Source organism: Heliangelus exortis, chromosome 9, assembly GCF_036169615.1.
Source record: "Heliangelus exortis chromosome 9, bHelExo1.hap1, whole genome shotgun sequence".
Taxonomy (NCBI): domain Eukaryota; kingdom Metazoa; phylum Chordata; class Aves; order Apodiformes; family Trochilidae; genus Heliangelus; species Heliangelus exortis.
Window position 1 is genome coordinate 9,662,380 of NC_092430.1, and position 13,180 is coordinate 9,675,559.

A 13,180-nucleotide genomic window follows, 5' to 3' on the forward strand; every position below is an offset into this window, starting at 1 on the left:
GCAATATTTCATCAGCAGGTCAGTGCCCATTGCTGCCTTGGCTCTGGTATCTGCAAGGGTGAGAGAGACCTGGAGTGTGGGGACAGGGTCAGGAGGAAAGGAGGAGGACTGGCAGAGCTTATCAGGGTTGTCCCTGTCCCAAGTCCCTGCCTCACACCAGGTCCTTCCACTGGCAGCCGTTCTTCCCCGCAGGGGACATGTTCTTGACCCTTGCAGTGACCCATGCTGAGCACAAGCTGTTCCACCCCTCCTTGCCTCTTGCCAGCTTTAATGAATTCCTCTAAATGCGCATAATGAGATGATGTCACTGCGGTCCCTTTACAGCAAATCACTGGGGAATGTTGGAAAAATGAGATTTGAAACGCATGAGGTTTCCACCAAGGTGTAGCATGAAGAGCTGTGCCAGCAAAGCAGGGGCCCTCAGCAGAATCCAACCTGCCCTTGGACGTGCTTGAATGGGGCCCTGTGGTGTGTGTTCTGTCACTGCATGGTGCTTCTGTCACTGCATGGTGCATCTGTGGATCAAAGAGGAGGAATTTGCTGCTCATGGGTGTTTTCCCTCTGGATGCTTTTGCCGTGGTGGGCCCCAGGGCTGCTGGGGAGGCACCTGCAGCAGGGACCTCCCCCCAGATCCCTGCAGGCCAAGCACAGCTTCTGGGCTCTGTTCCTGTGGGATCCTCCACATCAGGGGTCGGGGGCAACCAGGGGAGCGCAAGTGCCAGGCTCCAGCGCTTGTTTTCCTGAAGCAGAACCAGGGCCACCGCTTTATCCCCTTGTGGATGAGCCTCATCCCAGCTACCAACGGGGGGGGGGCAGTTTTCCCTCTTCCCACTGACCATCCTACCTCAACCCCTGCCCACAGGACCACAACGAATACAACTCCTCCATGGCCCGCAGCCAGACCAACACTGCCCGCATCGAGGGGCTGCGGCCCGGCATGGTCTACGTGGTCCAGGTCCGCGCCCGCACCGTGGCCGGATACGGGAAATACAGTGGGAAGATGTGCTTCCAGACCCTGACTGATGGTGAGTCTGCCACGGGGGGAGGGCCAGGAGTGAAAGCTTGGAAGTGTCATTGGATCAGAGGAACTTGGCCAACCTCTCTCCCTGCGGGCAGCCTGGCAGAAGCCCCGTGTTTTCCAGCTGTGGCTTATTCGTGGCCAGCTGGAGGAGGAGGAGTAATCTAATTTAAATCTTGTAGCTCTGTTTTCTCCCCTGCTACTTAGCTGTGGTTTTGACTTTCCTGCCTTTGATCATGGTGGCAGAGTCCCCCATCGGCCACCCACCGCAAGGCTGGCACGCTGGGATGAGGAGGAGTGGAGGGTTGTAGACCCTTCCTAAGGAAGGACTCTGGGTATGCTCTCCTGGGGTGCTCAGGGCCACATCCAAGCCATCCTGGCAAGGCTGGGAGGGTCAGAGCCATCTCTAAATGTTGGTTCTCCACCCTGAAGTGGTGTGTCGATAGAAGGAGACAGCTCATGGCTTCTTCTGGCCTCCTCACCAGAGTTATGCTGTTGCTCCTCTGGCCCCAGCCCTTCCCTTGCTACCTCCAGCACTGAATCCCTTTAGACACTTAACAGCTCATGGAAGGGTTTTTCATTATTCCCAGCTCTGGGATGAATCCAGAAGTCAGTGAAGGAAGCCAAGCTCCTTTCGTGGTCCTCCTACCCCTCCAGACACTGGGGGAGCTGAAGTCCCTTCAAAGAGCCCCTTCCTTGCTGTTGCTGATGTGGTTTCTGCCCCACTTAGGTGATGCCCATGAGTCCCAGTTCCTAAAACTTTCCTTTTGTCCTAAAATCAGGTCACCCTGTGCTTGGTGGGACAGGGAGAACTCATGCAGGGTGAACAAAAGGAAGGAAATGGTGACCAGCCCCCCTTGGTGCTTCCCACATTCAGGAGTAGAGAAGCGAGAAGAAAAATCCTGTGTCAAATAAGCAATTAATTGAAATTTAATGAGAACGGATGGTTTAGATTATTAAATAATAATTGATTGTTAGATGAGAATTTCTCAGGACTTAAGTGGCGTGCAAGAGATAAATCCAGTGGCTGGTAATTAACTGGGAAGGAGAAAAGTCCTGATAAAAGGGTGCTAAATGCTTTCTTCTGGAGTGAATTTTCTTTTAAACCTTGCTTGTGGCTGCTGGCCCAGCCTGGCAGCCCTTGCTGGGGATGGCTGGAGAACTAGAGGTGTTTCTGCAGGGACATGGAGGTGGCAAGTGGCTTTCTCAGGGTTGCTCTGGGCATGTTGAGTCCTCCCTGTGTCACCTCCTCTTTCAGGGTAGCTGTGGGGCTGCTCAGGGTGGGGAGAGGGTTGGGGTTGCTGGAGCTCTGGAAAGTGAGTTGGCTCATGCTGTAGGTGTGAGGACCTACCAATGGACCTGCAGTGGAGGGCTGGGATTCTTCTGGGCCTCTCTCAGCTGGGTAACTGATGGTGGTAGACTCTCTGGTGTCTCATAGGGGTGAGCTTTCTTTGAGGGGAGATCTCACTCTCTGCAATTCCCCTAAAAGGAGGTTGGAGCCGGGGGGGGTGTGGGGTTGTTGGGTTCTGTTCCCAAGGAACAAGTGATGGGACAAGAGGAATGGCCTCACGTTGTGCCAGGGGAGGTTGAGATTGGAGTTTGGGAACAATTTCTTCCTGGAAAGGGTTGTCAGGCCCTGGCCCACACTGCCCAGGGCAGTGGTGGAGTCTCCATCCCTGGAGGGATTTCAGAGCTGTGTTGATGTGGTGCTGAGAGATGTGGGTTAGTGGTGGGTTAATGGTTGGACTAGATGATCTTAAAAGTCTTTTCCAACCAAAAAAATTCTATGATTCCAAGATCTTATGAACTCCTGGCACAGCTTTCCCTGCCTGGTTTGGTTGCTAATAGGATCTTTTCCTCCTCACCTGCATCTTGTAGGAACTTTGTGTCTGTTCAGTTTGGTTGAAATGTCCAACAAATGTAGTGAGGAAAGAGAAACTCCAGCAGCATGGACAAAGCCACTGTGGGAACCTCATTTTATTGGGGAACTGGGCCCACATACATTGGTGTGACATGATTCTTAGGACCTTCTCTTCCATATTTTAACCCAGAACACGTGTGAGCCAAGTGTGACAACCCATCCTTGTGCAACACACCTTGGGCTCATCACATGCCTCAACCAAACTGCCTGGGGGGTCCCCCTGGTCCCACCGCCCTCCCATGGGAATGGCACCCATGGAGTCAGAGCGGTGGAGTTTGGGACCCCTTCCCCAGAGGGCTCCATCCAGTTGCTCTGTGAAGAGCTCACCCCATCCCTCTTCTCTGGCAGATGACTACAAGTCAGAGCTGAGAGAGCAGCTGCCTTTGATTGCGGGGTCGGCAGCGGCCGGAGTGGTGTTCATCGTTTCCCTGGTGGCCATTTCCATCGTCTGCAGCAGGTGGGTCCCCATGGGGGGAGGATGGGAAAGGAGGGATGGAGGACCCCGATGACTGGAAAAGGGTGCTGAGCTGCTGCTGCTGGGAGGGGAGCAAGTTGGTGCTGTCCATCACATGTCCCTCAGGGGTGATGTTTTGTCCCATCTTTTCCCAGGAAGCGTGCCTACAGCAAGGAGGCCGTGTACAGTGACAAGTTACAGCACTACAGCACTGGGCGAGGTGAGCCAAGGGACACCCCCCAAACCTGTACCACTACCTGCCCCATCCCCCCTTGCCCCGTGGGCCTGGTGTGGGGTGAAAGCCCCAGGGTACACAGGAAAGGACCACTGTGTGGTGGGAGTGGAGATGTCCCCAGCTGCCACCTGGGGAGGTTTGCTGTGGTGAGGTGTTGTGGGTGGGAAAAGAAGAGCAACACAGGGGGAGTTGGGGGATGGGGAAGGATTTGGGAGGGGGTGTAAGGGGCAGAGGGGATTTTTAGGGGGGGGTATGGGAGGAGAATTCTGGGAAGGCTTCTGAAGGAGGAAGGGAAGGAGAAAGACAGCATGTGGAGTGGGGATGAACTCCAGATCTCCTGCCACAGGCTCTGCCCTGGCCAGCATTTGGTGCTGAGCTACAGATGATGAGGAACTCTGGATTTCTGAGCATGGCTGGGAAATGGGGAGTGGTGAGGTGGGATGGAGATGGAGCTGTCAGTCTGGCAGGGAAATGGAGGGCTATTAAGGAAGGAAAGGGTTTGGAGGCAGCCAGAGGAGCCCAGCCAGGCCACCAACAGCATGCAAAATGTCTTTTGACCTTCTCAGCTTCGTACCAAACTCTCCCAACATGATGGTGGTGTTCTGAGGGGTCACAATCCTCCCAACAGGTGACAAATGGTTTCCCAAACATCACTGGGTAGATAAATGGATTATGAATCTGGGCTTTGCCTCCCTCTTCTCCTTACAAGCCTGCTCCATGGGAGGTGGTGGAGGGAAGATTTCTTTGATGCCTGATGGCTAAACCTGTGTTGAACTGCAGATGGACTTCTTGTTCCCATTCTCCTCCTATTTTGGAGACATTCCTCACCCTGCAGGGCTTACCCCAGCACCCTACATAGGACAGCACCCTACATAGGACAGCACCCCACATAGGACAGCAACAAAGCAGTGCCTGTGGTTAGTTTTCCAAAGCTGGGTGGTCTCTCAGGGAGACTTTCAGGTTGTCCTTTCTCAGTGATGCTGTATTGTAGAATCAGACTGCTTTGTGTTGGAAGGGACCTTAAAGATCATCTTGTTCCAACCCTGTATAGGCAGGGACACCTCCCACCAGCCCAGGTTGCTCCAAGCCCCATCCAACCTGACCTGAGACACTGCCAGGGATGGGGCAGCCACAGCTTCTCTGGGCAACCTGGGCCAGGGTCTCACCACCCTCATAGAGAAGAATTTCTTCTTTACATCCAACCTGAATTTTCCCTCTTCCAGATTCAAATCCATTCCTGTTTGTCCTATCACTCCATGGCCCTGTCAAAACCCCTCCCCAGTGCTTGCCACTGCTTCACCAGGAGCTCTGAGACAGGACAAGCAGGGAGGTGACCTGTTGAAGTGGCAGTGGTTCAGCAGGCTGGGTTTTTTCTCTCTCCCAACGATATTTATTCCCAAGGAAAAATGAGATGGGAAGGAATCCAACACTGGAGTCCTTTCCTTTCAAACAGTTGATCAAAAACTTTGCCCTTGGCTGTGGTGATGATCAAGGGCCTAATCCAACCTCTGGGAGTGCTGAGAGCATGCAGCAGGCTCAGCACTGGATGCCTTTCATCCCGTGCTCTGGTGCCGAACATTTCACCCAATTTTTGCTGGCGTGGCCATGATGAGACGGTGTCTGAGGCTGACAGAGGTGACTTTCAGGTTTTGATGCCCTAATCCTAGTCTTTGGGATGGGATGGTAGTTAGGGGAGAGCTGAACCTGGAGCTTACTGAGCCACTGGGCAGACCCCAGGGCACTGCAGGGTGAAAAGCAGCCGGTGTCAACAAGGGGCAGGAAACTTGGGTGTTATTGTCTCCTTTGTTCCTTCAATATTTGGATCAGTGAGTCAGTCCTTGGTTACGATTCTGTAAATCCCTTTGTAATCCTGGCTGGAGTATCAGCTGCTCTTGTAAAAAAATTTATGAGGCAGTTAAAGTGCATGAGACTGAGCCGTAAAGGGATTTATGAACTGGGAGATGCACAGATGGCTTCATCGCAGCCTTCCCTGCCCGGCTCTGAGGCGCAGAGCTTTGCCCCAAACTCCTCTTTTGAGGATGAGGATGCTCCTGCCTGGTCCTTCGAGTGCTGGGGGTCCTATAAGCAGGTCTCCCTGTTCTGCCTTGCTCCAGCCTTTCCTGATCCTCCACAGTTATCTCCTGGTGAACTTTCAAAGCAGCCAGGAGCCAGTTTGGGGTTCTGGCACAGAGCCAAAGCTGCTGTCCATGCTCTCATCTACATGTTGGCTCTGGGAGGACCTCAGTGAGGTCCTTCACAATGCCATCAAACTCTTTGTCACCGTAAGGGTGAGGGACCTCAGGCAGCATGTTCCTCAGGCCTCTTCCAGAGATGACCTTGAGGGGCTGCTACACATCACCATTCCCCTTTTTGGGTGGGAAATGGCACAGGGGGATTGAACCACCGCAGGGGGGCCGCAGGGTGACACGCTGGTGCCCTGCTGAAATGATTGTACCCCTGGCATCTCAGCAAGCAGCAGGGCACCCAAAGATGATGCCTGCAAAGCCCAGCTGGGGAACTTGGGAGATTGCATTGTTTTTTCCCCTATTTGAAGATCCTGCTGCATCTTCCAGCAGCCTGTCCAACCCCACTGCTGCATGTTGTCCCCATGCAAGGAACCCACACTTGCCATCAAATCCAGGAAGGTCATATTTCATGTCTCCATACAAGTGGTTGATTATAATTGTCACACTCCATCAAATTGGCAGCAACCCCAAAGCTATCGGAGGCCTTTTTGGGTGAATAAAGAATCCTTCACAAATGCGTAGAGCCTCAGAAGGCCTCATTGTGGAGGGAGAACATTGTAGTTCAGGTGTGTAACTGCAAGGAGGGTGAGGAAGGACAATGGTGGAGGTCAGAGGAGGGGTAGCATGGCATGGGGGCTGTAGCGAGGGGCCAAAGAAGACCACAAAGGTCTGTGGAGGTGACACAGGTGAGCGCAGCAATAGCAGGGCATGAGGACGTGGGGCTCTCCAGCTCTTGGCACAACTGCTCTTGGTTTCTCTCCCATATCTGCTGCAACAAGGCTCTCCAGGTATGAAGATCTACATCGACCCCTTCACTTATGAGGACCCCAACGAGGCGGTCCGAGAGTTTGCCAAGGAGATTGACGTGTCCTTTGTGAAGATTGAAGAGGTCATTGGAGCTGGTGGGTCTCATCATCACTGCCTCCCTGCCCTCTCAGCCACTTCTGCATGGCCACACACCCCCGGGGCCATTTTCTTGGGGTGCATGTGGTTCTTCACAGGGAAACCTCAGGGGACCATCCAACATCAAACTTCCCTGCTTTTTTTGTGGGCTGGGGAGGGCACGGGATTGGTTTCTGCTCTCAAAGTTCCTCTGAGGTAACTCCATGAGCATATTTGCTGGGTGACCACAAGGCCTCTTGGGATTTGCTGGTTGCCATTTTTAAATAACTGTCACACTTGTAGAAGAGAAAGTAAGAAGCTGGGGAGGAAGCTGTGAAGCAGCAGTAATGGTTTGGGGAGGGAGGGTCAAGCTCAGCCAGGTTTTCAGCCATCCTTTGCTGCTTCTCCAGGCAAAGTGGCTGCAAACCTGGCTTCAGGGTGCTCCTTCCACAGGCAGATTTTGCCTGAGAGTGAAGGCAAAGCTCTGTCTCTGAAAATGAGAGGGTAGTCAGAGAGAAGCAATGAAAAAAGCCCAATAATTTTCCATTCCAAGAGATGAGATGTGCAAAAAGGCAACCAAGATTATCAGCCCCCGACACCTTATAGCTGAGATAGTTCTTAAATGTTGAGGCTTTACAGATCCTTCTAGCAGGGGCTTGCAAGAGCAGCTCCAGCCTCTGCTTCTGTGAGTGTGGGCTCTGTCACCCTGGAGAAGCTGGCAAACCCAAGCACATCCTCAACAGCAGACATTGCCCCTTTTTAAGGAGGACAGACAAGTAGATTTGTAGAGGAGAACATCGTTGAAGTGCTGTCTGGCTGGTGTTTCTCTGGTTAGTCTGGAGACCAGGCAACTCAAGGTACTGGTGGCCTTTGCAAACTGTTACGGGGAGGAGGAGGTAGCAGGTGCTCTCACCCTTGCAGGAGAGTTTGGAGAAGTGTACAAGGGACGCCTGAAGTTGCCTGGCAAGCGGGAGATCTACGTGGCCATCAAAACTCTCAAGGCCGGTTACTCCGAGAAGCAGCGCCGGGATTTCCTGAGCGAGGCCAGCATCATGGGGCAGTTTGACCACCCCAACATCATTCGCCTGGAAGGGGTGGTGACCAAAAGCCGACCGGTCATGATCATCACTGAGTTCATGGAGAACGGGGCCCTGGACTCCTTCCTGCGGGTAAGGAGAGGCGGGGCCACGCCGTGGGGTTTCGGGAGGGAGGTGGTGGTGTCTCATCCTCTAAATCCCAGCCTGTTTCTTTAGCTGGGGAGGTGGTTGTGTCGGGGTGTGCACCACCAAAACCTACGCGGTGTGGTGTCAGAGTGCCTCTGCTTTAGCCAGGGGTGGGCACTCCCCTGAAGAAGGTGTAGGATCCTCCTAAGGCTGGCTGAGCAGCTCTGGTCCTGCAGCAGGGTCTGCAGGCTCACCCCACTTCTGCTCTTTCTGATGGCAGCAAAACGATGGGCAGTTCACGGTGATCCAGCTGGTGGGGATGCTCAGGGGGATTGCTGCTGGGATGAAGTACCTCGCCGAGATGAATTACGTGCACCGGGATCTGGCTGCCAGGAACATCCTGGTCAACAGCAACCTGGTGTGCAAAGTGTCAGACTTCGGCCTCTCGCGATACTTGCAGGATGACACGTCTGACCCCACCTACACCAGCTCCTTGGTAGGTAACTCTTGCAAGATCTGGTCCTGCCCAGCATCCCCCATGCCTGCCCGACCCAGGAGAAGGGTGCTGGAGGTACACCTCACAGCTCCTGCAGTGGGTGGGAGCATCTCAGGAGGGTACCCACCGTGTAGGTTCGTGGCCTGGAGCTCCTGGCTGATTCCCAACCATTATTCTTTTCTCTTTCCTCTCTTTTCTTGTCCTGTCTTCTATAATTTCTTGCCTCCCTCCTCCCCCAGACACCTCTTTGCCTTCTGCAGCTTCCAGAGAAGCCTCCTCCCTCTCCTTCAGGAAGGGACAGGGCATGGAGGAGACCCTGGAGACACTTGGAAGGGGAGGCAGGGGTATCACAGGATCTCCTGACAGCACAGCCATGGCATTCTAACTCCCCTTCCCCCAGCACTCCAGCTCTGATCAGCCTTTTTCTGCTGGAGACTTGTCCCAGGCATTCATTAAAGAGACAAGCTCAGCAGGAGCTCTGCCATTCCCCAGCCACCTTCCATGGCCTTATTAATTTATTTGTTGGTAATGGCATCCCCTCCTGCCCCTCCCCCCAGCATGGCCAGTCTTCCAGGGAGCTCACCAGAGCATTGGTGGCATTAAGATTGATCAGAGGACAAGGGGTGAGCACCCCGTTGACCTCATCTGATCACTCAATTGGGCGTTTGTGTTGGGTGTAGCTCCTGCAGAAGGAGATTCATGGGGCTGCAGAGCTGTGCGCAGGCACTGGGGCTGTCTCCATCTTCCCTTAGAGGCTGGAGAAGCTGGGGCTGTTCAGCCTGGAGAAGAGGAGGTTGAGAAGGAGACCTTATTGCCCTTTACAACTCCTGAAAGGAGGTTGTAGTGGTGCGGGTGTTGGCCTCTTCTCCCCAGTGACCAGTGACAGGACAAGAGGAAATGGGTCCAAGTTGCACCAGGGGAGGTTCAGATTGGATATTAGGAAAAATTTCTTCACTGAAAGAGTGAAAATATCTTCATTGAAAGCATTGGAACAGGCTCCCCAGGGAGGCAGTGGAGTCGCTATCCCTGAAGGTGTTAAAAAAATGGGTAGATGTGGCACTTGGGGAGGTGATTTAGTGGCTAAGGTGATGTGGGAATGACAGTTGGACTCAATGATCTTGAAGGCTCTTTCCAACCATGAAACTCGTGGAAATTGAGTCCAGGTTGTGGCTGTCCCATCCCTGGCAGTGTTGAAGACCAGGCTGGATGGGACTTGGAGTAACCTGGTCTAGTGGGAGGTGTCCCTGTCCATGCAGGGGGTTGGAACTGGATGAGCTTTATGGTCCTTTCCAACACAAACCGTTTGATGTGTTTAAGGCTCACATCATGCTTTGGCCTGGCTGCAGCCCCTCTCTCTCCTCACCTGCTCCTGGGATGTTTTCCCCCTGCCTGGCCATGCCCTCTCCGTGCCCACCCCATACCTATGAGAAGAGACCTATGAGCAGAGAGAGAGCATCATTTCAGTTTTTGAATCAAAGTCTCTGGCACGAGCTGCAGGGCTGAGGTGCCAACCAGTCGCCTTTCCCCACCTTTATAGAGAAAAGAGATTCTCTCATCTGTGTTGCTATTTAATTTTGGCCATAATATGCAGCTGGGAAGTGATGCTGTGCCTGTGATTGCATCACTCTGCCTTCCACAGCAGGGAGGCAGCTCTGAGGGAAAAAAAAAAAACTGAAAAAAAAAAAACCCCAAAACCAACCTAGCAGTTAATTTCTCCAGTTGTAGTTATTCAAATAATTTTTTTTTTAATTTTTTTTTTTTTTTTTTTGGCCCATTAATCCTTCAAGATCAGCTGATGCCTGGTCAGGAAGGGCTGTGGAAAAAGCAACTGTGCTTGAATGATTTACAATGTGGTTCTGCCTGGAGTAAATGCTGGGTGTGGCTGTGGGTCCTCTTCACCCCTTGGCTTTTCTTCTCTGACTAGGAAGAAGTTCTTCACTAGGAGCATGGTGAGACCCTGGCCCAGGTTGCCCAGGGAAGCTGTGGCTCCCCCCTCCCTGGAAGTCTTGAAGACCAGGTTGGATAAGCCCTTGAGCAACCTGGGCTGGTGGAAGGTGTCCCTGCCCATGCAGGGGGCTTGGAACTGGATGATCTTCAATGTCACAGGGTCACAGAATGTCTTCGTTTGGAAGAGACCTTCAAGATCATCCAGTCCAACCTTTGAACAACCCTCTAAGCTCACCACTAAGCCACGTCCTTCAGGACCAGGTCCACATGCTATTTAAATACCTCCAGGGATGGTAACTCCACCACTTCTCAGGGCAGACTGTTCCAATGTCACAACCCCTTTTGTTGAGGGTGTTGACGATCTCAGTGAAGCACGGGCGGGTGTTGCGGTCCTTCTGCCAGCAGTGCAGCATCAGCTGGCAACCCTTTCAGTGAAAAAAACATTTGGGAGGTCCTTCCTGACCCAAAGTATTCTGTGATTTTTATTTTTTTTTTATGCTTTTTTGGTGGTGCTTGCTCAGGGAGAGCCTCCTCGGTACCCACTGCCTCTTGGCAGCATTCATGCCCTCTGGGCACAGCCTCCTGTCCTGCTGCAGATCTGCCCTTCTTTGGTGGGGTGGGTTGAGATACCAAGCCTGTTTCTGAGCTTCTGGGAGCAATGAGGGGCTCTCTGCCAAGGACAACATTCCTATGTCAGACCTTTCCAATCTCTTTTTGGGCTTAAAGGTGTTCTGCTTTTTGCCTCCCATCCAAAAAGTGGAGCTCAAAGGACCTTCCAGCAGCTCTGGGGACCCAGATAGTGCCATGGAGGCTGTTCTTAGGGTAGAGCTTGTTTCCTTTGAAGGCCAAGGGGCAGGGACACCTGTGGCTCCTTACCTGAGACAAGCACTCTCACAGTCCTGCATAGCCCTTGTCACCATCTGTCCCTCTGGGAAGGGACCTGGGAACCGGCCACCGATGTGTTGGATCCTTCAGGACAGCGGGAGGTGGGAGGTAACCTGCAAGGTAACACCTGGATGGAATCAGCCCTTGAATCAACCTTTTTGTTTGCTTTAGCTAAGCCCTTTCGTGCAGCTACAAGAAAAGTTAATGGAGACATTTTTGCGTACCCCCTGCCCACTCCTCGGCAGGGTCCCCAGGAACGGGTGGCCAGGGCTGTATGGGATGGCTCCAACCCTGGCTGGTGGGTGTCTGGGTTCCTCTGCCATGGCAGCTTTTCCTCAGTTGCTCTCCTGTTTTCCGTAGGGGGGGAAGATCCCTGTCCGGTGGACAGCGCCGGAGGCCATCGCCTACCGCAAATTCACCTCGGCCAGCGACGTCTGGAGCTACGGCATCGTCATGTGGGAGGTGATGTCCTTCGGGGAGAGGCCCTACTGGGACATGTCCAACCAAGATGTAAGCATTGAAGGGGAGGGGACATCCACCCAGCTTTGGGGGGCATGAGGGGGTTTGCTCCTAAAAGAATGCCTTGCCCAAATGGCTTTCTGCTCCTTCCCAGAGCCTCAGCAGCGCTCAGCTCTGGAGATGAGACAGGCTGGTGAGTGGGAGGATAGGAGGAGGGAAATTGGGAAGAAAAGCCAGTGGGCTGGTAATTGGACTTCCAGCAAGCTGCGGGGCCTTTGAAAATGTTCAGAGGGGAAGTGCTTTGGTAGTTGGACTGCTGTAACTCCGAAGCAATCCGCCGGGATAATGAGTGGCAGCTCTCTGTCGGGAGGAACTGTGGCATGCCGAGCATCAGAGCAGAGATTAACCTCTCCGAGCCCCAGCTCCCTTAGAGCCGGCAGCATCTCCTCCTGCTCCCTTTGCTGCTGCTCAGATGGGCTGGCAGCTGCCTTCACCAATCTCCATCGGTGCAACCTCCGAGCTCCTCATCCTCACATGGATGAAAAACCTCCGAGCTCCTCATCCTCATGTGCTGCTTTGTGTCCCCCCCCTTGCTGCCGGCAGGTCATCAACGCCATTGAGCAGGACTACAGGCTCCCACCACCCATGGACTGCCCGGCTGCTCTCCACCAGCTGATGCTGGACTGCTGGCAGAAGGACCGCAACACCCGCCCGCGCTTCACCGAGATCGTCAACACCCTCGACAAAATGATCCGCAACCCGGCAAGCCTCAAAACTGTGGCCACCATCACCGCTGTGTGAGTGGTGACAATGCTCTCCTGCTCTCCATCCCAAGCCGTGCAGAAAGGGATCAGAGAAGGGAGGGACAGGAATTCATGGACCGCTTGCCAGGCGCGCTGGTGGGGGGTTGCGGGGGGTTTGGTTTCAGCTCTGCCTGACAGTTAGACAAAAAACGTGGAGTTTTCTGCTGAGCAACAGCAATAATTCTTTGTTCCTGGCTCTTGATGGTGTGTGGCTGTGCAGCACGTCCCCAGAACCACAGAAAGTCAGGGGTTGAAAGGGACCTTGAGAGATCACCCAGTCCAACCCCCCTGCCAGAGTAGGGTCACCCGATATAGGTCACACAGGAACACATCCAGGTGGGTTTGGAAAGTCTCCAGAGAAGGAGACTCCACAACCTCTCTGGGCAGCCTGGGACAGGGCTCCCTCACCCTCACAGTGAAAAAGCTTTTTTTTATCTTTACGTGTAAGCTCCTGTGGTCCAGCTTGCACCCATTACCCCTTGTCCTGTCACTGGACATCAATGTCCTTCCGTCCCTCTGGCTGTTGCAGCTGGCTCAGACAAGGGGGGGACTGTGAAGTGCAGCTTGGCAGAGCTCCCTTCCCGTGGGACAGGCCCTCCTCATCACTGTCCTCATCCCAGGGTGGGATGTGTCTGTGCATCAGCTGGGCTGTGCCACGTTTGTCCCCAACA

At 53.6% G+C, this 13,180-nt stretch overlaps 2 protein-coding genes across 3 annotated transcripts in view; one reads left to right on the forward strand and one right to left on the reverse strand.

Annotated features, from left to right (window-relative positions):
- Window positions 1-13,180, reverse strand: part of ANAPC13 (anaphase promoting complex subunit 13) — a 206,397-nt gene that overhangs the window by 141,147 nt on the left and 52,070 nt on the right. The window lies entirely within an intron of this gene.
- Window positions 1-13,180, forward strand: part of EPHB1 (EPH receptor B1) — a 73,106-nt gene that overhangs the window by 55,366 nt on the left and 4,560 nt on the right. Inside the window, exons 7-14 of one of the 2 annotated variants that reach the window (XM_071752011.1) lie at window positions 863-1,025; window positions 3,288-3,396; window positions 3,549-3,613; window positions 6,654-6,776; window positions 7,678-7,925; window positions 8,200-8,415; window positions 11,608-11,757; window positions 12,310-12,503. In XM_071752011.1, the coding sequence (XP_071608112.1) occupies window positions 863-1,025; window positions 3,288-3,396; window positions 3,549-3,613; window positions 6,654-6,776; window positions 7,678-7,925; window positions 8,200-8,415; window positions 11,608-11,757; window positions 12,310-12,503 (1,268 nt within the window). The remainder of the gene's footprint in view (window positions 1-862; window positions 1,026-3,287; window positions 3,397-3,548; window positions 3,614-6,653; window positions 6,777-7,677; window positions 7,926-8,199; window positions 8,416-11,607; window positions 11,758-12,309; window positions 12,504-13,180) is intronic. The other variant, XM_071752012.1, reaches the window with a different exon arrangement.